At 37.0% G+C, this 21,971-nt stretch overlaps 1 protein-coding gene across 1 annotated transcript; it reads right to left on the bottom strand.

The window, feature by feature from the left end:
• Window positions 1–466: 466 nt before the first annotated feature.
• LOC122601127 (ankyrin repeat-containing protein ITN1-like) lies at window positions 467–3,405 on the bottom strand. The gene is made up of 5 exons (XM_043773895.1): window positions 2,940–3,405; window positions 2,220–2,798; window positions 2,002–2,112; window positions 1,191–1,612; window positions 467–1,105 (listed from the first exon to the last, which is right to left on the bottom strand). Exons 1-5 carry the CDS (start codon window positions 3,403–3,405, stop codon window positions 467–469), a joined length of 2,217 nt encoding a protein of 738 aa, XP_043629830.1.
• Window positions 3,406–21,971: the final 18,566 nt, after the last annotated feature.

Here is a 21,971-nt window from a genome sequence, read left to right as displayed (position 1 = left end):
ATGAATGTAAATGGAACATATTCCAGGAGGTTTATTAAGAAAATGGTCACTCTAGTTCTTTATTTAAGTAAAATATAGAAAGTAGATATTAGGAGGTTTAGTTAGTATGTTACAGCTAAAAGTAGCTAATATATTCCCTAATAATATATATTGGAGGAATCGTTATAGGTTGATCGGGCAACTTTAGATCATTGGTTCAGAAACCGGTTAAAGTGAGTAAAATTGGTATTATAAGTTGGACCATGACAACATTTCATGTTAAAAATCTTGGCAAACTAACTCACAAAATCTTCTCACTTTCTTTATTATTACCAAAACAAAATTCATTCAAATTTTGGAAACAAGGTGCAAAACATAAAAAACCATTGCCATATAAATTAGTTTACAACATTAGGCAATCAACTTTTTTTTCCCAATATATCATGTATCATGTATCATTGGGGAATGACCTATATCTACAAAAGATTTAGTAGAAGAAGTCACGCTTATGCCCATAGCTATAGTCATGAAATTTCTCTTTAACAAAGATACTACGAAAATATGTGGCATTTATCAAGTCGGCAATAAGAGGAAATTGCAATGTCACAAAAGAAGTAATTGGTAAGCATGTCAATACCCCTATTGGAAGAAGAATCCATGAGCTCCCTTGTCCAAACACAAGGAGTAATGTTGCACCAAAAGCTATGATCATTGACGTCGTCGAGATGAACAAGGCAGCAAGACCAATAATCAACCTTTTAGGCAACTTGAATAGAAAGTCTTGTTCAGCGAAACGTGTGGTGAGGATTGATAAAAACATTAACAATGATGTAACAGCCGTGAATAATGATATGGCATTTGATATTGCAAATATTGTGAAAGCTGCCTTGTTGGAAAAAATTGGTATCCCTGTATCCTTGTTTCCTCCCGGTACTGTAATAGCCGCTGCAAATACGATTGTGGTGATGAGAGCAGCTGTAATCGTGTACGACTCTGCAGTTGCCTTCATCCATTTTTCTCCTTCAATCGCCAAGTCCTTATGTTCGCAAGTAAATACCATTTCAGGTGTTTCACCATAAGAGTTCTTTTGAATTTTGTTTATGGGACGTACGAATCCTTCTACTTCCTAAAGTATTAGCATTGGAATTGAAATTAGAATATGTTAACATTTTGTATGTATAATAAAAGTCAAACGTAGAGTCATTTCTTACCTTAAACCATTGGAGTTCCCGCTGTAATTGCAAAGCTGCACCTGATATAAGACTCAATTTGTTTGAAGGTGCTAATCTTGCAGCCAAATGCAAGAGGTTGTTCCCATAAGAGTCTTTGATTGTTTTATAAATATTCTTATGCTCGCTCATCTGGTACAACAGGTTGTAAATGTTTTCCGAACGATTTATCACTGCATACTGGATAAAGTTGTGCCCATCTTCATTGGTACTCCAAATCATATCCGGGAATATTTTCATGATATCTTTACAAAACTCGGGTTTATTTAGTCTTGTGGCTTCAAAAACAGGATTGAGGTAACAATGGTTACCATTGGTGGTGTCTATTGCTTCACATACGCGCCTTAATAGGTTGTAGGCATAATCATAATCGAGAAAGTAGTGGACGTCACCGGGTCGCGTTGCTGCAACATAAGGCCAAATCATATGTTACTGATGAGAATTTGTTTTTAATTAGTATTTATATAAGTTTTTGCTAAAAATTAAAATAAAATATAATCATAAAACTAATTATAAAAAAAAAAAAATGTGGCTGGTGGTGTGGTTCGCTACATTTTGTCTATTGGAAGTGTGGGACAAGAGATTAAATCTCCGTCTTTTCAGTTATTTATCTATTGTAATAACTATTACTGCTCTATCAAGCGATTCATAATATCCTTTGAACGTTAAAAGGTGAAACTCACTATCGTCCACTGGTATTATTCCTAGCTTCAACATATATAGTAAATGGTCGGGTGTTCATGAAATTGGTCAAAAGGAACTTATAATAAAATCAAGATATCAATAAACGAACCTTTCAACCTTTCCCAGAAGTTGGGTTTACTTGGATAGTTTTGAGCTAAAGTCATTAGCACAACTTCACTATATTTGGTTTTGTATTCCCACGAGATGTCCAGTGCTACGTCTACATGCACATTTTGAGAAAGTTAGTCGTACGTACAATGGGGGGTTAGCTTTTTTAGTTCTGGAATTTGAAGTCAATATATAGACGACACGTACGTAATAGTTTACAAGAGATAGCTAGAACTAGAAGCTCATCACCACGCGTGCCAGAAAACAGAGTTTTGTGATAATCTGTGGCTTTGGCGAGGTGCAACAGACGCCAATAGGTATCAATTTGCATATTCAAAAGGGACACGGCTAATGGTGTGTAACCTTCCTTATCCCTGGCCAATAAAAAATCTGGGTTTCTTTCAACCAAGATGCTAGCAGCTTCAGTGTTGCCAACAATAGCAGCTACATGAAGCAAGGTGCTTCCATCCGAGTTTACCAAATTCAATAGTAGTGTGTTCTCTGTTGGTACCATATCTAACAAATCTTTTAACAATTGATGATTTTTGGTTGAAGAACCCACTGCTACGTGCAGTGTTGTGTTGCCATTATGGGTTAGCTTGTCCGTGGGTGCAAGACCTTCTTGTTTTAGATAATATAACACATCACTCGAATCTCCACTTACGATATTCCAATAAATATTTTGGATTCTAGTCTGTTGTCTCTTATCTTCTTCGGTTTCTTCCTTTCTTGTTAATTCAACTTTCGACTTTGCATCTTCAGGTTCTGAATCCCCTTTACTTGTAATTTCTTCTTCATCTTCAAGCGTGCCAAAAAAAGAAAATCAAATTAAATAAACCAAAAAAAAAACAAAACAAAAAGTGGGTGTCTACTTAATTAGTTTTTTATCGGGTTAAATTATAATCAAATAAGCTATAGAACATTGCAGATCTAGTGTACCTGCTACTGCCATTTGATGATCTACTGAAGGACCATAATTACTCTGTAGCTCATCCCATGCATGTTTTGCAGTAAAATTAGACTCTTTGTGCTTCCGTGTCAGGCGATTGACAACTTTAATGGCGGCATCTTCAGAGAGTGAACCAAGAATCCAACCTTTGACTAGTGAATCTGATCTCTTCCATGCCTCCTTCATATCTTCCGCACCTCTCCCTTTTTCATTTTGACCATCATCGGGACTTACAAATGTTCCATCAATGAAACCAAGCATTCCGTGACTCGAGAAGAGACATAGCATCTGTGTTTTCCAAGTGTTGTACTTGCTCTTATCACCCAGCTTCACAGTAACAAAATGTGGAGCTATAACATGTGATGGGTATGGGTATGGGTATGGGTATGAGTATGGATCGTCTTTAACTTCAACTATGATGCTCGGATTATTGTTGTTGGATGTTGAAGCTGCCATAATCACTTCAACTAATTTGTAACCTTTCAACTTCATCTGATAAATCACAATAAAATACGGATGAGAAGCGGGTCATTGCATGAAGTCTTCACACACGTGCTTTCCGCTTTCCATGGATCTCAGCTAATTAAGTAATGGGTCAAGTGGGGATGCCCACATGGCCCTAATTAAGTTTCCGTATATTTGGGAGCTTCACTCCTTAGTTTTTGTAATTTGGTTCAGTTATCATCAATTAAAAAAATACTTGAGTTATTAAAAATAATCCAACGACAAACAATACACCAAAAACAATTTTAAAAACATCAATATCTCATTTAAAATCATAAACTGTGAGAGCGACGCACCTTAGAGCCTGACACAGCCCCTTTCCGCCTTTCACAACGCCCCGGATGGCGTCTTTAACACAAAAAGAAAAAACAGATCCCGGCATAATTTTGCCGTCTGTGCCCCGGCATAATATTTTTTCCTTTAATCTATATCGCCACTTTTATCTGTACATATTTCTCATCTTTCTTTCCTTATCCCTATATACTTTCTATACTTCATAATCTAATTAACAAAACAATAATCTGTTGAGACTTGGATTCGCTTATCAGACTTGGTCGCTAACGTGTGTCGTCAGCAAGTCATCAGCGAGTCCAGTGACTATTTATCAGTGGATGATTTCTTTCCAATTTGTAAGTCAAGGCGGGAAGAATTTAAACAAGAAGAAGACAAGAGTCACATGGTGGTTCTTCCAACTGTATTTTACCTTGTAAGGTAAAGATTCATGTGGACCAAAGTTAAGGGTTTTCTCTTTCATACCCAATTTAGTAAAGAAGACAAAGGCTCCTAGATGCAAGTACTTCGAGCCAATGAGATGTCGACAACCACCATCAGTCACTATCAAAAGAAGGTTGTGTTGCCCTAATTCTCCCCTATAAAAGGCAACACAACCGCAACACAATTGTTGTGTTTGTCACCTTAAAAAAGTGTGTGTCACTTATTTATCCTGTAAAATTGTTTAAGTTTTTCTAGTGTGTCTAAAAACTTGACAAATGTAATTCCTTGTAAGACAAATTGTAATATCGATCATGTATTCATTGTTTAATCAATGATACATATGATTAGACTTGCATAGACTCGTGTACTTGAATATTATTTATGTTCTTGTTTATTTACTTATTCTCATTTGCTTACTGCCTAGTTAATTGATTACAAGTTGTGCAAATCGTGGACTGTCAAGTGGTATCAGAGCTACTGTTCCTAAACTATTGGAACAAGATCTGTTTGCCTTCTTGTATTTACTTTAAATTTCTGTACCTCTATTCTTTTCTTGTCAAAAAATCTCTTTTTTTTTTAAACAAGAACATGTCTGTTGTTCCAACCCTCGTTAACACACGTGACTTTGGTTATGTGTCTGTTTCTCCAAGATTCGAGCCTAAGGACTTTGGATCTTAGAATGAAAGAATGCTACTTCACATTGTGGGTGTGGAACCTTACCTTATGACCATTTTGATTGTTAGTCCATATGTACCCACCCTGGTACAAAGAACACCAAGAGCAACTGCTGACACTCCTGAGATTGTGATTGAATTTGTCAAACCAGATGTGCAATGGACCGATGATGAGCAGAGGCTGGTAAATCTTGACTCCAGACTCAAAAACATGATTGTCACCACTCTTCCTACTGACATCATGAAGCTCATCATCAAATATCCCACTTCCAAGGAAGTGTGGGAAAGACTGTGCAGCATGTATGAAGGTTCTGCCGACACAATCAAAACAAAAAGAATTGATTTAAAACGAGCCTGTGAAAACTTCTTCTCTCTTCCTGATGAAAGTAGCCATATATGTATATCATCAAATGCGGGTTACAATGGACGGTTATTGACCATGTCGATAATTGTAACTTGTGCATGTATATGTTGTGTAGATTCTAGTGATCTTTTGGACTTTGCACAACTACTTGCTGATTGAGGTGAGTTTCGTGGCCCCTTTTTATATTATTTCTTTGGGGGAAAATGATGCTCAAAACATTTTTTATTTCTTTACCAGCTGTGCGAAAACTAGTTTGCTTTATTGGACATATACGTGTACTTATGAAATGTGTATGTTAGCTTGTTTGCGTGATTTCATGATGCAATAGATGTCTGTCGATATCTATTGAAGACAATTTATGGCAATGGATAACAATGATAACAAATAACCAACTTTATACTCCAGCTGGTAGTTTGTTGGTATAACAATGTGTGATTGAGTTGTTGGCAAGTGATGTGATTGAGTTGTTGGCAAGCAGTAGTGAGTTTATGTTGTTGGATAACTATGATGGCAATGATCAGTATTTGGTATGCATACATGCTACTACATGTTTATATCTACACTATTGTCTAAACCTCATTTATCATGCACAACAAATTCATTTGTAATCCTTTAAACCTACGAACTCACCAACATTATGTTGACATTTTCGAGCATTCATTTTCAGGTAATAACAATGCTTAAGGAGAGTGAGCTTATGGACTTTAGGAAGACCAATAAAGAGATCCTTCATGGACTCCTAAATTGCATTTGAAACATTGAACTCTATTAGAAATTTGATACTTCTTTTGATATTCGAGGCGTGTTGCTTAAACTTTCTGCTTGTGGAATTTACATTTATTTGAATTTCATTTAGTATGACTCTATTATAAAGTCCATGTGCTATAGCTATATCTTTTCGTCATATCCTACAATTCCGCCTAAGGTGGGGTGTGACATACGATAACTCCAGGTTTGACTAATTCCCCTCTTAATTATGAAAATATTGCTAACGATATGCAGGACAATGTGGCAAATGTGTATTTAGCGAGGGAGTTGCAGAAAATCAAGGAACTAATCTCAACATTTCCGGGATACTGTCAGCCAATCCTAGAAGCCGATCTACAGATGTACAGGGTTTCCAAGTTTATACCAGCTATTGCTAACGTGGAAATTCTGAAGAAATTCTCAGCACCTCATATGAAAACATATGATGGAACCACTGACCCGGAAGAACATGTGGCCCAATATTTGGAAAAAAATGGAGACAGTTCCAATTCCGATGGATCTGAGGGAAGCATGCTTATGCAAAGGTTTTGGGGCTACATTGTCAGGAGCAGCCCTGAAGTGGTTATTAAACTTACCAAATGGATCTATCACTTCTTTTGCACATTTAGTTAATCAGTTTAATTTACAATTTTCTTGTAGTAGACTTTTTGATAAGATAACGAGTGATCTTTATCAAGTCACTCAAAGGAATAATGAATCTTTGAAAGAATTTCTTAACAGGTTTACGAGAGAATCTCTGCAGATTCCAAAGTTGGACATGAACACTGTAGTTCAAGCCCTGAAGATGAGATTAAGCAAAGATTCTTTATATTATCAGGATCTTGTTATGACACCTTGCAGGTCACTCGACGAAGCAAGAAATCGTGCTTTGAGGTTCATCAGGTTGGAAGAAGACGAAATGCTGAGGAAAAGGATAGAGACACCATCAACATATGATCGTCCAAACAGAAGAACAGAAACTCCTGTATTCCGACCAAGCAGAAACAAGCCATATACAAGAGCTGTGCAACAAAATACAGTCGAAAGACCTGGAAGTTATCAATATCCTGACTTATCTATATATTGTTTCCCTGTTGATGTTGCAGGAATTGTAGCAGCAATGAAGAATCTTGGGGACAAAGTTAGATGGCTTCCCAAGAATCCTAAGAGTGATGCAAACAAAGACAAGTCAAGATGGTGTGCCTATCATGAAGATTTTAGGGATACTATTGAAGAATGTTTTGCTTTCAGGAGAGAAGTCGGGATACTCCTTGGCAAAGGAGATCTGACAGAACTATTTGGCAAAAAGAAGGCTCAAATCACCTCCAACAGCCAGCGAAAACTAAATCACCTCCAACTAATGCTAGAATTATTAATTATATTTCAGGTGGATCATAAGTATGTGGTACATCCTATTCAGCGGCAAAAAGGAATGCGAAGGAAGCTAAATCAGAAAAAGGGGAAAAGCCACTACAAAAATCTAATGTGTTACGAATGGATAAAGTGACTTTTGAGGAGGATGATATGGAAAACATCTAGGATCCTCATCATGATGGTTTGGTAGTAACTTTATATGTGGCTAACCATTTTGTGCGCAAGATCTTAATTGATAATGGCAGTTCGGTCAATATCATTAGATTGGAAACCTTGAAAAGGATGGGAATCTCTGAAGAAGAAATTGGCGGGAAATCCACGGTTCTCGTTGGTTTTAGCGGAGAAATTAAGAATACTTATGGCGAAATAAAATTGCCAGTCTATGTCGAAGGGGTAAATTCAATGCAAAAATTTTGTGTTATTGATTCTTTACCTGGTCGCAATATTATTTTAGGCAGGCCATAGATACATGAAACGAGACTGTTCCTTCAACTTATCATCAATGTGTGAAGATCCCAACTCCTTGGGGGGTAGTGAAGATAAAGGGAGTCCAGTAGGATGCTAAGGAATGTTATATGGCCTCCATGAAATCTACAAGCAAATCTACTGAAGCATAGCAATCAAAGAAGAACATTCTTGATATCAGGGAATCTGAAGATCAAGACGAAAAAGAGGTCCAGATATCAAATGAAGATCCTGATATTAAGGTGTTCATAGGAAAGAAGATACCAGAGGATCTTGAAAAGGATCTCGTCGATTTTCTAGGAAAAAGAAAATCTACATTTGCTTGGAAGCAGGAAGATAAGACAGGTATCACTAAAGATATTATCACTCATAATTTAGGTATTGATAAAAGTTTCAGGCCTATTCAACAAAAGAGGAATTGAGGCAAGTCCAGAGCAGATAAAGACAATTGTGGAGCTAAAATCACCCAGGAATGTAAAGAATATTCAAAGATTAACTGGGAGATTAGCAGCGCTGAACAGATTTATATCAAGATCATCGGACAAATGCAAGGAATTCTATGATATATTGAAGAAAAATATAAAGTTCAAAGGGGGGGAAAACAAGAAGAAGCATTCCAAGCATTAAAGGTTTATCTATCAACTCCACCTTTATTGATGAAGCCGGAAAAAGGTGAAATACTTTTTCTATATCTCTCAGTATCATCAGAAGCAGTAAGTGTTGTGCTCCTAAAAGAGCACGAAGGTAAACAACATCCTGTTTATTATGTTAGTAAGAGTTTACTAAATGCTGAAACTAGGTACTCACATTTAGAAAAATTAATATTAGCTTTGATAATGGCATCAACTAAACTTAGGCATTACTTTGAAACACATCCTATCCATATAAAAACTAATTATCCTATAAAAAGTGTGCTCAGAAAACCAGAATTGTCAGGAAGATATATTGGCTAAATTGTCTGTAAAGTTAAGTGCATTTAACATAACTTATGAACCTAGAACTGCTATTAAATCTCAAGCTTTAGCTGATTTTACTAATGATTTACAACCAGAAGCTGATTTAGAAGTTAAAATGTTAACTGAAAATTGTGAAAAATGGATATTGCATACTGATGGTGCAGCAAATGTAAGGGGAATAGGTTTAGGAATCATACTAAAATCGCCACAGAGGGATATGTTACCTCAATCTAATAGTTGTGAATTTACTGCTACTAATAATGAAACAGAATATGAAGCTTTAATAGCAGGATTAGAATTAGCTAAAAACATGGGTATTAAACGCTTTCAAGTTTATGTAGATTCTTTGTTGTTAGCAAATCATTTTAATGGATCTTATGCGGTTAGAGGAGAGAAATTAATAGCTTATTTAGAAATAGTAAAAACTTTAGCTAAACACTTTGATTCCTTTAGTATAGAACAAGTCCCAAGACAAAAGAATATAGAAGCAGATGCTTTAGCTTATTTAGGATCCTCACTCAATATTCCACTAGATACTAAGATACCTATAATAAAAATAATGAACCCGGCCATAGAAACGATACAAATTAAAGCAGTTGATGAACAAGTATCGGGAGAGCATAGTTCTGGGGACAGTTCAGAATCCTGGATTGAACCAATTATGAAATATTTGCTGGAAGGAATTATTCCAGAACAGGAAAATCACAGAGCTTTCAAGGTAAAGGTATCATATTTCTTCATTAAACAAAATAGATTGTACAAGAAATCACTCGCAGGTCCATATTTAAGATGTTTGGAAAAAGAGGAAGCACGAGAAGTCATGAGAGAAATACATGATGGGGAATGCGGGAATCATTCTGGAGCTAGAGCGTTACGAGCTAAGATAGTAAGGACAGGATATTACTGACCCACTATGGATAGAGATACAAAGGAATACATCAAAAAGTGCGATGGATGCCAAAGGCATGGTAATCTGTATCATCAACCAGCTGAACCAATGTATCCCATTGTTTCTTCATGGCCTTTCATGAAATGGGGATGGATATAGTTGGACCAATGCCAAAGGCACCATGTGGAAAAAGATTTATGCTGGCAATGACGGATTACTTTTCGAAGTGGATAGAAGCTGAAGCTTTTGTTCAAGTAGAATAAACAGAAGTAATTTCTTTCATCAAAAGAAATATACTCACCAGATTTGGAGTACCAGCGGAGATAATTTGTGATAATGGTTCACAATTTATTGGAAGAAGGACAACTGGATTTTGTGAAAGTTATGGTATAAAAATGATCACTTCTACACCCGTTTACCCTCAAGCTAATGGACAAGCAGAGTCAAGCAATAAGATAATTGTCAATAATCTTAAGAAAAGGCTGAAAGGCAAGAAGGGTTTATGGGTAGAAGAATTACCATTTGTATTATGGGCTGATAGGACTACTGTGAAGCACGCAACGGGACACACGCCATTCTCTTTGGTATTTGGAACTGAAGCAGTACTCCCAGCAGAAATGATGGTGCCAACAGCAAGATACAGTTTGCAGACAGTTCAAGATAATAATCGAGCATTATTTTAAGATCTTGACTTGGTTGATGAATTAAGAGAAGCTGCAAAAACTCGTATAGCTGCATATCAACATCAAGTAACAAAGGCATACAATAAGAACATAAGGATCAGAAGGTTCAAAGTCGGAGATTTAGTGTTGAGAAAAGCATTAAAAAATACTACAAAGAAGTCTGATGGAAAGCTTGCACCAAAATGGGAAGGTCCTTACTTCATACATTCAGAAGCAGGTAAAGGATCTTATTGGCTCCAAGAGACAGAAGGTAGAATGCTCCAAAGGGCATGGAATGCGATTCATCTTAAAATTTATTATCAGTAGGAAACTATTGTTTTAATATGGTACTAACTTGGGCGTCGGAGTGGCATTAGTCAAGTCAATTAATGTCTATTCTTGGTGTGCAAATTATTTTGATTTATTTGTGCAGAATAACGTTCAGGGTCTTGGCTAACGAGGATCATGAGTTGCTACCCAAGGTACAAGTCGAGACGGTTTCTTACAAAGTTTGAATTCCGTAGTTAGGTTACAGTGGATTGAACATTTCAATCCTAGGTTGAAGGGTACACCGCAGTGAGGGTTGCTTCAGACCACTGCGCCACAGTGGTAATCCTCGACCAAGTTCTGACTTAGCCTCACTGCGCCGCAGTGAGGGGGTATTGATGCCCACTGCGCCACAGTGGGACACTTTCCTGCATAGATTTTCTTCGTTTTTAATACGGTTCCTGGTTTGTATTCCGCATTTAACATGTTTATTTGTCTTATGATTTGTGCTTGTAGGATGCTTCAGGAACTGACAAGAGGAAGCAGGTTGAGGAGGGCCAAGGAAGCGGGTCGGCCCAAAAGCAAGCCAAAGCAACACGGGAATTCAGCAGGGTGAAACAACCCCACAAGAACAACTTCCTTAATGAGTTGTTCTCCATCCACAAGGAGGTGGTTTGCCCACCCAGGTATCTCGCTCCCACAGCTGCTCAACATTTCGGCATTCAAGCCAACATTAATGGGTGGTTTAGGATAGAAGCCCAAGTTGGTGATAGGTTGGTTGTTAGCGATATGTGGCATAATGTATTCAATAACCGGGAGCCCGTGTATAGGGAGTTGTGTTTGGAGTTCTATTCAACTCTAAAGGTGACAAAAGAGTTAAATAAGGTGAAGGACATTTTTGAGGAGCGTTGTGTGACCTTCTACTGTGGGGGTGTTGCGAGAAAGATTTCTATAGCCCAGTTTGGTTATTTTACTGGCATGTACACTCTGGACCAGTTGAAGAGTAGCGAGTTCAGGAGTTTGTTGAGGTAGGGCTTATATGTTAAGCAGGCTTTTGATGGTGAGTCCATTCCTCAGTATTGGACTCGGATTACTGGTGGGGAAGCTTGGCCGTCTGGGGTCAGGGAGTGTTTCTAAGATCAGGAGTGTGCGATTGAGGATGCTCCATCGTATGATTGTCACGTTTCTGGTACAACGGTCCACTCATTGGGACAAGGCGTACCAGACTGATCTCTGGTTGATGAAGTTGTTTGCTGAGAGGGCGCCTAGAAGGTTTGCTTTGGCCCCCATTGTTGTTTAGGATAGGATGTGGAACCACTCCGACTCGGAGCTGGTATTGGGGCACTTTGTTACGATGATTTATCGGCGCATGGGCATTTTTGATACGGATGAGTGCTAGACCGATCTTTCCCCCTATTTTTCAGGAAACATTGATTGAGGTCGAGTTGCTTAGGGCCAAGATTGTGAAGAAGATGACGCAGATGGAGAAAAGGCTGCTGGATGACACTGGGTTTATTGCACCGCCTCCCGTTGTGGAGGGAGCTGAGGATGTTGAGATGAGGGATGCTCCACAGGGAGCAACCTAGGAGGCGGACACCCACTGGTATAGACTTAACCCCGTTGAGCACCCAACTCCAGCAGATCTACGAGGGGTAGCAGGCCAGCCGCCAGGCTTTTGATGACTATCAGAGGCGTATGGATCAGGAGGTGACATGGTTAGGGTCGCAACAAGCCTATACTAACTACACTCTTGATTACTATCAGCCGATGTGGCAGGCCCAATACACGGGGACGAAGTCTGTGCGGCCTGACCCGATTCCATTTTTCAGCCCTCCACCTATCCGTGTTCCACCGTATCGACAGGATGGCGGTTCTTACTTCTTCACGCCATCCCAGATGTCCCCACGGCCCCATGACTTGGGAGGATCTCCCCGAGGGCCAGTGTAGTTTGGTCAATACACAGGTGGTGATGTTGGGATTTCCTCCTCCATACCTAGTTTCTTTACAGGAGCCAGTTCTGGATTTGCTGATTCTGCTGGAGGCTCAGGAGGATTCGCCGCTGGAGGTTCTGGACAAGGAGATGATCAGCCGGGTGGCGAATATGGCGGTTCAGATTCGGGAGGTACACCAGAGCAGGCTACCAGCTGGCGGTTATCATGGGCAGCAACAGTGATGAGGATGACTTCCATCCGGTACCGTGGGATGGGGTCATATGTTGATTGATATTCATTCATGTTGATTGATGAATTACTGTACTTTGATACATTATTTCTTATTTTCTTTCTTTATTTGTGTTGGTATCCACCCTACTAGGTGATGAAACATTGTATTTGTTTCTTTTTCTTTTAGTTGTTGCATGAACAAGTAGATATACGTATTGCTTTGATCTATTTTGGGTTGTTTTGATGGAATTTGAGCAGGTTATTACATTCGATGGCTATAGCGCAACTCAAGTGTGGGGGGAACCCCTTGGATTCTTTTCTCATCTATTCTATGGCATTAATGTGTTGATTGTGTGATGGTGTGTGTATGCTGGCAGTAAGTTCAGCGCCATATTTGTATTGCTATGTTTGATGCACACACAACTCTCGCACCTTCCGTTTTGGCACAAGTTGTTTATCCCGCCAACCAAAGTGTCCTTCCTATTTCGGAAGTGCCATTTGTGACACGGGGTCGATAACTTGTTTCAAAATGAAATGTGTCCTCATTCCGGTATGTGCTTTTATTTTTCTATGTCGCTTACCCCTATTTACCTTTGTTTGACCGAATATGGACATTGAGGGCATTGTCCATCTTAAGTGTGTGTGTGGGGGGGGGGTGGCAAATAGGTTTAAGCTACCAGGTTTATCATTTTTGTTGTTTTGCCATTGAGATTTTTTTATCAGTTTTGTTGATGTGTCCTTCTCGTAGGCCTTTGGATCCTATCTAGGGGTATGAGTTTCAATTTTGAACTCTTATCTGTGATGTGCATGTTTAAAACTGGTGATATTAATTTGGCGGAATAACAGAAATTGATATGATTTTTAAAAACTTGAGTTGAACTTGTCCTTGTGGTAAATTGCTTTTGACACTTAATTGATTACTTATTAAGCAATTTTACTACAAACTGTTTCCTTGACAAAAAATTTTTAATTGGCGAAGTGTGTCCTAAACAGTTATTTGGTTAGTCCTTCGGGATTGATAACATTACTTGCATACTCATATATATCCAAAACACCCAATTGTGAGATTTCATCATTTCATATATAGTGTGTCAGGTGAAGGTTTTGGTTTGTTTGCCTCGTAAATACGTCCCTCACTTAGGCCCTTGGATTTATTCAGGAGTAAGGGTTTTTGTTTTGATGCCCTGCACTAAGATGTGCGTGTTTGAGGTATTTCTAAGCCATTTCTGGGTTCTTTTCTTGATAAGAGTATACCGGTGATGTGTTGAATCTAGAACTTGGCCTGGTGATCGTGACGAGTACATTGGATGACGAATTGGCATTTAGGTTTGACCATACTTTTTATTTCCTTCTTTTCATTTTTCTTTTGTATATCCATTTCCCTAGTATACAACCTTATACATATACTTGTCTATATTCACACAATTTTCTTTTCTTTTATACCTTAGCAATATATACACATTTACATCACTATAACTTACCTTTCCATTGTATAAATCCACTTATTCATGTAAACTTTACCTAATTATACCGTTAGTCTAATCCGGGGGGCCATTGATTGTCATTGGTTTGTTTGGATGGTTTGGGAGAGTTTCAATGGGTTGATTTGTGGAATATTCTTGTCTATGAGAATATGTTAATGGGTTAAGTTATTGAATATTGTCTTGGATTGTTCAAACAAAGAAAGTGAAGTGTTATAGGCATGTTTATCATTGTAAGAGGGTATCTACTAGTAGAGTAAAAATGGTTCAAAAGGAATAAATAGAATTGAAAAACAGAAATATAAAAAAAGAAAAGAAAAGAAAGAACTTGGGCTACTAGTAGGTATTTCTCAACTTTAAATGTCTAAAAAGTTGTTGTATCATTAATTTTGGAAGATTTGGTTGATTATAAGTTGTTTGAAGTGGATACACCACAATGGTGTCGGGCTTGCGTGGTACTGTGGAGGTGTTCTCGGGATAGCATCTTATGGGTTAGTGGTTTGTTGGCAATCAATGGTATGGGTTGATTAGAATAATTTGTTCATATTCAATATAATTTATACTATAAACTCTTACCTTTCACTTTCAATCAATAAATTTCCCATATCTTATTGTACATATCCCTTATACATAGTTTTGGTTTACAACCACCCTTAATGCCTATTTTGACAATGAACTTGATCCTTGCGCCTTAATGGTGGAGTGACGATCCTGGTTCAAGCCTATGGTAAAAGAGTATACATCACGACTGAGCTATAAGTGATTCTTCATATATTCAAACCCGAAAGTAAGTTTGTTGGAGTAGAATGATATTGATAGGATCGTTTGTTTTCATTTATGCTTAGTTGATTATCGTGGCTTGCGGATTGTTCAGGTATTGTCAAACATTTCGAGTTTTATTTAAGATTAAAACTGCTTCACCCGTTTTCTGTCATTTGACATGCTTGGTGTTGCTTCTTTTTGATACTTGTCATTTGTTTGATAGTTTGATTGTCAAGGATTACTTTTTCTTAAATTCCGAATTTGCTTGAGGACAAGCAATGCTCAAGTGTGGGGGATTTGATGTGACTAATTTATACCCATTACCCACATCGTTATTGGCCATTTTACTATATGTTTTAAGTCGTTTTTGTATGCATTTGGCGCGTTTATGGTGTTTGTTAGTGTTTACAGGCTCTAAACAGGATACGCGTTCATTTGGTACATTTTCGGATGATTATTGGCCTGGAAGTGCAATATGATGTTGAGAGTTGATTTGAGTGGAAGAAACGGCAGAGTTTGTCAAGTAATCGAGATCGAAAGTAGTTGGTTCTGTACAAGCCATGACTGCGCCGCAGTAGGGATGCACGTAGCCCACTGCGCCGCAACCAATATCCTCGGAAACAAATGAAGATTGCCCCACTGCGCCGCAGTGGGGGTTGTAATTGAATGACTGCGCCGTAGTCAGGAAAGGAGGAAAGGAGGCCGTGAATTCATACTGCGCCGCAATGGTGATCACACGAACCACTGCGCCGCAGTCACTTGAAGTCAAAGTCAAACTACACCTCACTGCGTCGCAGTGAGGGAAAGCTCAACCCCACTGCGCCGCAGTGGTTGCACGTGAGGACAGATCTTTCCTTGTTTCTACATCAGATTTTAGAGGAGTATAAATAGAAAACCCTAGGTCGTAAATTAGGCATCAAAAATCTTTCTAGGAGCTGTTCTATAAGGGTTCTTCTTCCTCCAATCAAGATTATTTCTTAGGCGGATTCGTTGAAGATTCACGGGCACCCATCTAGATCGTATCTACTTATTGTCTTGCATTTTATTTTCTTCAAACGATTGGTACATCATGTTTCTCTTCTATTTTATTCATTATTGTGAATTGATCTTGAGTGGCTAAACGTTTAATCATCCACCTTGATGAAACTAGACGGATAATGTGATTGCAATATTTTTAATTCAAAAGGGTTTATTTTAATTATCGTTGTTCTGTGATCTTGATGACGTTAACTCTTTTCATTAATTAATTTTGATATTGGTTGCAAATGATTCTTCGTTGGTGGTACAAGTTGAATGTGTATGTGATTTTAAAACGGTTACTTGTCTATAAGTAATTATCACTAGTTCATGGTATGATAGTGAATATCATTTTAAGAAAACATTAATTTTGTCAACGTGATTGATATCGGTTGGTGGTACCACACTATTGTCACATAGGTTCAATTGATAATTTGATAGTCAATAAAACTGATTTTTAGAAGAATTGTTTTAGTTTTGGTGGTACCGGCTTGGGTAATTCGACTAGTAGTTAGGTGATTTGATAATTTGTTCACGGTTGGTGGTATCACGTGAGTAGCTTAATCTTGTCACGATTATCTTTAAACTCTAGAGAATTTGTTCTTCATTAAATGCAATCACATTTGAAGTCGAGGGAAGTGAAGGTGGATGACTTTTAATTATATTGTCTGAAGTGTTCTTTTAAATTTATGCAATTATTTTGCAAACCCATTTACTTTATTTGTCAAAAGGATTTTCGAAGCAACACCCGTTTTCCAAACCAATTTACAAGCAACTAATCATTTCCCAATCTCTGAGAACGAACTCAGACTTACCTTTTAACTATATTACAAACGATCGGGTTCACTGCCCGTGAGTGCGTAGTAGTGAGTTTTTGGGTAGTTTTAGCTTTATAAATTTACAGCTCGATTTTGCACATCAGTAGCTCGTAGGTACTTCAGAATGTTCTTAGCAGCAGTCCAGTGACTTTCACTTAGATTCTGTTGATATTGGCTAACGATGTTTTGTGCGAACGCCATTAGGTCTAGTGCATCTCACCGCATACATAATATATCCCACAGCCGAAGCATAAGGAACTCTTTGCATACGCTCCACCTCATTAGGTGTATTAGCACCCTGTTTGACAGATAAACTAAGTCCTTCTTGCATAGGTGTAAACCCACGCTTAGAATTATCCATCTTGAATCGCTTCAAGATCTTATCAATATAAGCATTTTGACTTAGTCCAATCAACAGCTTTAATCTATCTCGGTAGATCTTGATTCCAAGAATAAATGCCGCTTCTCCTAAATCTTTCATGGCAAAACACTTTCCAAGATGGGATTTAACATCTTGCAACATTGGAATGTGTTTTCCTATGATCAATATGTCATCAACATATAAGACAAGGAAAGTAACATTACTCCCACTAGCTTTGCGATATACACATGGTTAATCAGGATTTTGAACGAAACCAAACCTTTTGATTTCTTCATCAAACCGCTTCTTTCAACATCTTGATGCTTGCTTTAGTCCAAAAATGGACCTTTGAAGCTTGCATACTTTGTTGGGATGTTTTGGATCAATATAACCTTCAGGTTGATCAATATAGACTTCTTCATCCAAGTAACCATTTAAGAAGGTAGTCTTAACATCCATTTGCCATATCTCAAAGTCATAGTACGCAGTTATGGCTAAGAGAATCCTAATAGCTCTAATGTCCGCAACTGGAGAAAAGGTCTCATCATAGTCAACACTGAAACGTTGAGTATAACCTTTCGCCACGAGACAAGCTTTATAGGTGTGTACATTTCCATCCATGTCCGTCTTCTTCTTGAAGATCCACTTACACCCAACAGTTTGAGCATTTTGTGGAAGATCAACCAAGCTCCAAACTTGATTGTCTTTCATGGATTTCATTTCCACCTTCGTAGCTTTTAGCCATTTATCAGATTCCGCATCTGATAATGCAGCTTTGAAATTCGGAGGCTCATATAGATCTCCTAAAACGTTTTCTTCTACCATCAGACATAATCTGTCAGTAGGACGTCTTGTCCTTTCGGACCTACGAAGTGGAATCGCTTCATCACCATCGACTTGAGGTTCATCACTTTGAACATTCCCCCCCCCCTAAGTTGATGATTGCTAGGAAATTTAGAAGGTGACACATCTTCCTCTTGAGTCTCATCAAGTTCTACAACCCTGACAGGATCATAGAAGTCATAACCTATCGTTTCCTTAGGGTATCCGACAAAGATGCACTTAGTAGTTCTGGGCTCAAGTTTGCCAGGCGTATCGCGCTTCACAAGTGCCTCACATCCCCAGACTCTTAAGTAAGACAGATTAGGGACATCTCCATGCCATAATTCATATTGTGTCCTGTCAACCTTCTTGGTTGAAACCATATTGAGAATGCGTACAGGAGTCTCTAAAGCATAATCCCAAAACAAAAATGGGAGAGTCGTAAGGTTCATCATAGATCTCACCATGTCTAGCAAGGTTCGATTTCTCCTTTCAGACACTCCATTATGTTGAGGAGTGTATGGAGGAGTAAGCTGTTGGACAATTCCACATGCTTTTAGATAATCCTTAAACTCTTGGCTTAAGTATTCACCACCTCGATCCGATCGAAGAATCTTGCTGGTTTTGCCGAGTTGATTTTCTACTTCATTTTTAAACTCTTTGAATGTTTCAAACACTTCATGTTTATGTTTAAGCAAATAAACATAACCATAACAACTGAAATCATCCGTAAAAGTTATGAAGTAGCTAGCCTTTTTCTTGACACATGTCTAAATGGGCCGCAAACATCGGTATGAATGAGTCCAAGAAGATCTTTAGCCCTTTCCGGTTTATGCTGAAAAGGGTTTCTTGTCATCTTTCCAGAAACACATGACTCACATTTATCAAATGATTCATCATTTAATTGTAAGATCCTTTCACGTTGAAGTCTTTCAATGCAATTTTTGCCAACATGTGCAAGACGACAATACCATAGATAGGTAGAGTCCAAGTTAGTCTTGGCTCATTTGCTAACATTATACATTGAATTATCATTTAGTGAATCACAACCACGCATATTAATTTCATAAATACCATTATTATGAATAGCATCAAAATAATGAACATTATTTTTAGAAACTGAAATACTATCATCATTAAAAATATTAATGAATCCGTTATTTTTCAACAATGAAACTGAAATTACACCTCTAGTAATAGATGGTGCATAATGACAATTGTCTAAAACAATAATTAAACCAAAAGGAAGAACTAAATGATATTCTCCAATAGCTTCAAAAGGTGCTGGTAGACCAATGCCCACGAACAGCTGCAAAGCTCCGACCTTCAGCTTCCTCCTTTTCCTAAGTGCCTGTAATTCATTACAGATATGATGTGACATCCGTCACCAAAATCAACTATTTTATAATAGTCTCTAACTTGTATTCTTAATTTCTTGACTAGTTAATGTGCATACATAGTATAAGAAGCGTAGAGATGTGATCATTCCAATATGTGACTTTTATTACTTGGATTCCAATAGTTTAGGATTTAGACATTTGATCTTCCTAAACATGGATGACTATAACTATCCCCGTAAGCTTTAGACGCGTAGTTGTTAGTCATATTCATTTTTAGCAGTAACACTACTCGTTGGCTATTCAGAGTTATAAGCTGACAAGTTGAACCATGACATTTTATGAGTTAGTTAAGATTTAATGAAAGCCTATAACACATTTCTAATACAAAAAGATCTATCTGTGATATTAAGTTAAAAAAAAATAGATGACCATCCCATATAGTAATACTAATCCTAACTATTCTAAGATAATGATAGTAGTAAATTCATTAAACAACATGGAATAGAAGTGACCAATTTTTTTACAATAATAACTATAATACTAATATAACTATGTAAATTTACGGAATGGCTAAGCATCCTTGCGAAAAAAATATTAAACTAAATATAAGTAGCAGAGAACAAGTGAGGCTACGAACAATTGAAAGGTCGATCAAAGGAGTTACAATTCTACTAGAGTTCTTGTGATGCATTTATCTATAAACCCTTATAAAGGATATTGGAATTAAGAAATTAAGCAATTTTTCATTATTCCTAAAATACCCCTACTTTTATAATCTATAATCCTCTATAAAGCATATTAGCTTTTTATTTTTAGAATTTAAGCTTTTTTTTTCCCAGTATTTCCATAAAACCCTTAAGCGTATTTTTTTCTTCATAAAATACCCTTAATTAAACATAAAACTCTTATATACCTTTTTTCCTCATTTTCTCTAATCATAACACACTTTCATCGACCTTCTATCACTCTCCGCCGCCGCCCTCCTTCTCCACCGCCGCCCTCCTTCTCCACCGCCTCCCTCAATCTCCACCACTGCCCTTCATCTCTACCGCCGTTGCAACGCGCGGGCACTATACTCGTATAATTATAAACTAACTCAAATATTTATTTTAACATTTATATATATATATGGGATCAACACAAAACTCTCAAAACACAAATTTTGTGTTTGATGCCGTCGAACAAAAACAAAGCATCACCATCACAAAATCAATTTCTTTCAATCATCACTTTGTCATAGCAATTTTGGTGAGTTTAAATAGTTTTCATTATTACTTTAAAAATCTTTTATATAAAAGTCTATAGTTATATTCTTATAGTATTATATTTCATATTTGTTAAGGTATCTAAGGAGTGATCATCAATCTTGGGGTAAATTACTTATCTTTTCTTTTCATATATATAACTATATTTTTTTATTGATCTTTTGTTTATAAGTAGCCTATTTGATGAATAAATATTATGGCAAATTTATAATAATGAATTAAAGGGTTTTTTTAGGGTTAAATCAAAAGTTTGAAGTACAAATCATAGTAATGTTAAAACTCTACGTATTTATTGTATCATGATAATTAATGTAATTAAAGAAATTCAATTATGAAGGCATGTAAATCATAATAATAGATGTAAATAGGTGTTGGAAAGATTTGAAAGTTTATATATGTATATTAGTTGTAGTAGTCTTTAAAACAGTAAGTTTGAGTTATTTCAGAATCTGGACAGATTCGGTTTGTTAACTTTGAAAGGTCGTATCTTGGTCATGGAAGATGGTTAAGTCACGTTTTTGGTGTCTAAAATTAATTTCCAGGAAGTCTACTTTCTGGTGGAAGTGGTTTCTTATCAAAATATGAAGTTTAAGATTGTCAAACGAATTTTTTAACAAAACTGCGCAAAGCTGAGTTTTCCGAACAGATTTAGGTCGACTTCAAATAGTCAGATTTAGGTCGATTTTATGAACTGGAAGATTATTTTTTTCCAAAAACATTTTTAAGATGTTAATAGTGTACAGTAAAAATTTGGATTTTTTTTGAAGCTTTGAAGGCCCTTAACTTTTATAAAACTTTTCTGCGCGCAAACAGTGAATTTTCTGACTAGTCTGTAATTGTGGAATTTTTAAAAATAGTTAACGTGTGAAATAAATTAAGCAAAAATTCATGTAAGTATATAACACTCTAAGGTTATAGTGGTTAAGATTTGAAAGCTTTAATTGTTCGTTTCATCCTAATAAAAAAATAGATAATGTTACCAAAAATTTCAGTGAATATGAACTTGTAGAAACCAATGGTATATCATTAAAACAAATGCACTATATTAAGTTATGTGACTTGTAACTTAATAATACATGACAAATCAGTTGTGAATATTTTGAAAGTAGCCATATATGTATATCATCAAATGCGGGTTACAATGGACGGTTATTGACCATGTCCATAATTGTAACTTGTACATGTATATGTTGTGTAGATTCTAGTGATCTTTTGGACTTTGCACAACTGCTTGCTGATTGAGGTGAGTTTCGTAGCCCTTTTTTATTTTATTTATTTGGGGGAAAATGATGCTCAAAACACTTTTCATTTCTTTACTAGTTGTGCCAAAACTTGTTTGTTTTCTTGGACAAATACGTGTAATTATGAAATGTGTATG

The sequence above is a fragment of the Erigeron canadensis genome, chromosome 5, assembly GCF_010389155.1.
Source record: "Erigeron canadensis isolate Cc75 chromosome 5, C_canadensis_v1, whole genome shotgun sequence".
Taxonomy (NCBI): domain Eukaryota; kingdom Viridiplantae; phylum Streptophyta; class Magnoliopsida; order Asterales; family Asteraceae; genus Erigeron; species Erigeron canadensis.
This window is presented reverse-complemented; position numbering and strand designations above follow the sequence as displayed.

Bases quoted from the DNA above. Each gene is read 5' to 3' on its own strand.
- LOC122601127 (XM_043773895.1), bottom strand. From the start codon at position 3,405: ATGGCAGCTTCAACATCCAACAACAATAATCCGAGCATCATAGTTGAA. The intron at 2,113-2,219 runs GTAAACTATTAC...ATGTGCATGTAG, and splicing joins TCTAGTTCTAGCTATCTCTT to ACGTAGCACTGGACATCTCG. The intron at 1,106-1,190 runs GTAAGAAATGAC...CTAATACTTTAG, and splicing joins GGGAACTCCAATGGTTTAAG to GAAGTAGAAGGATTCGTACG.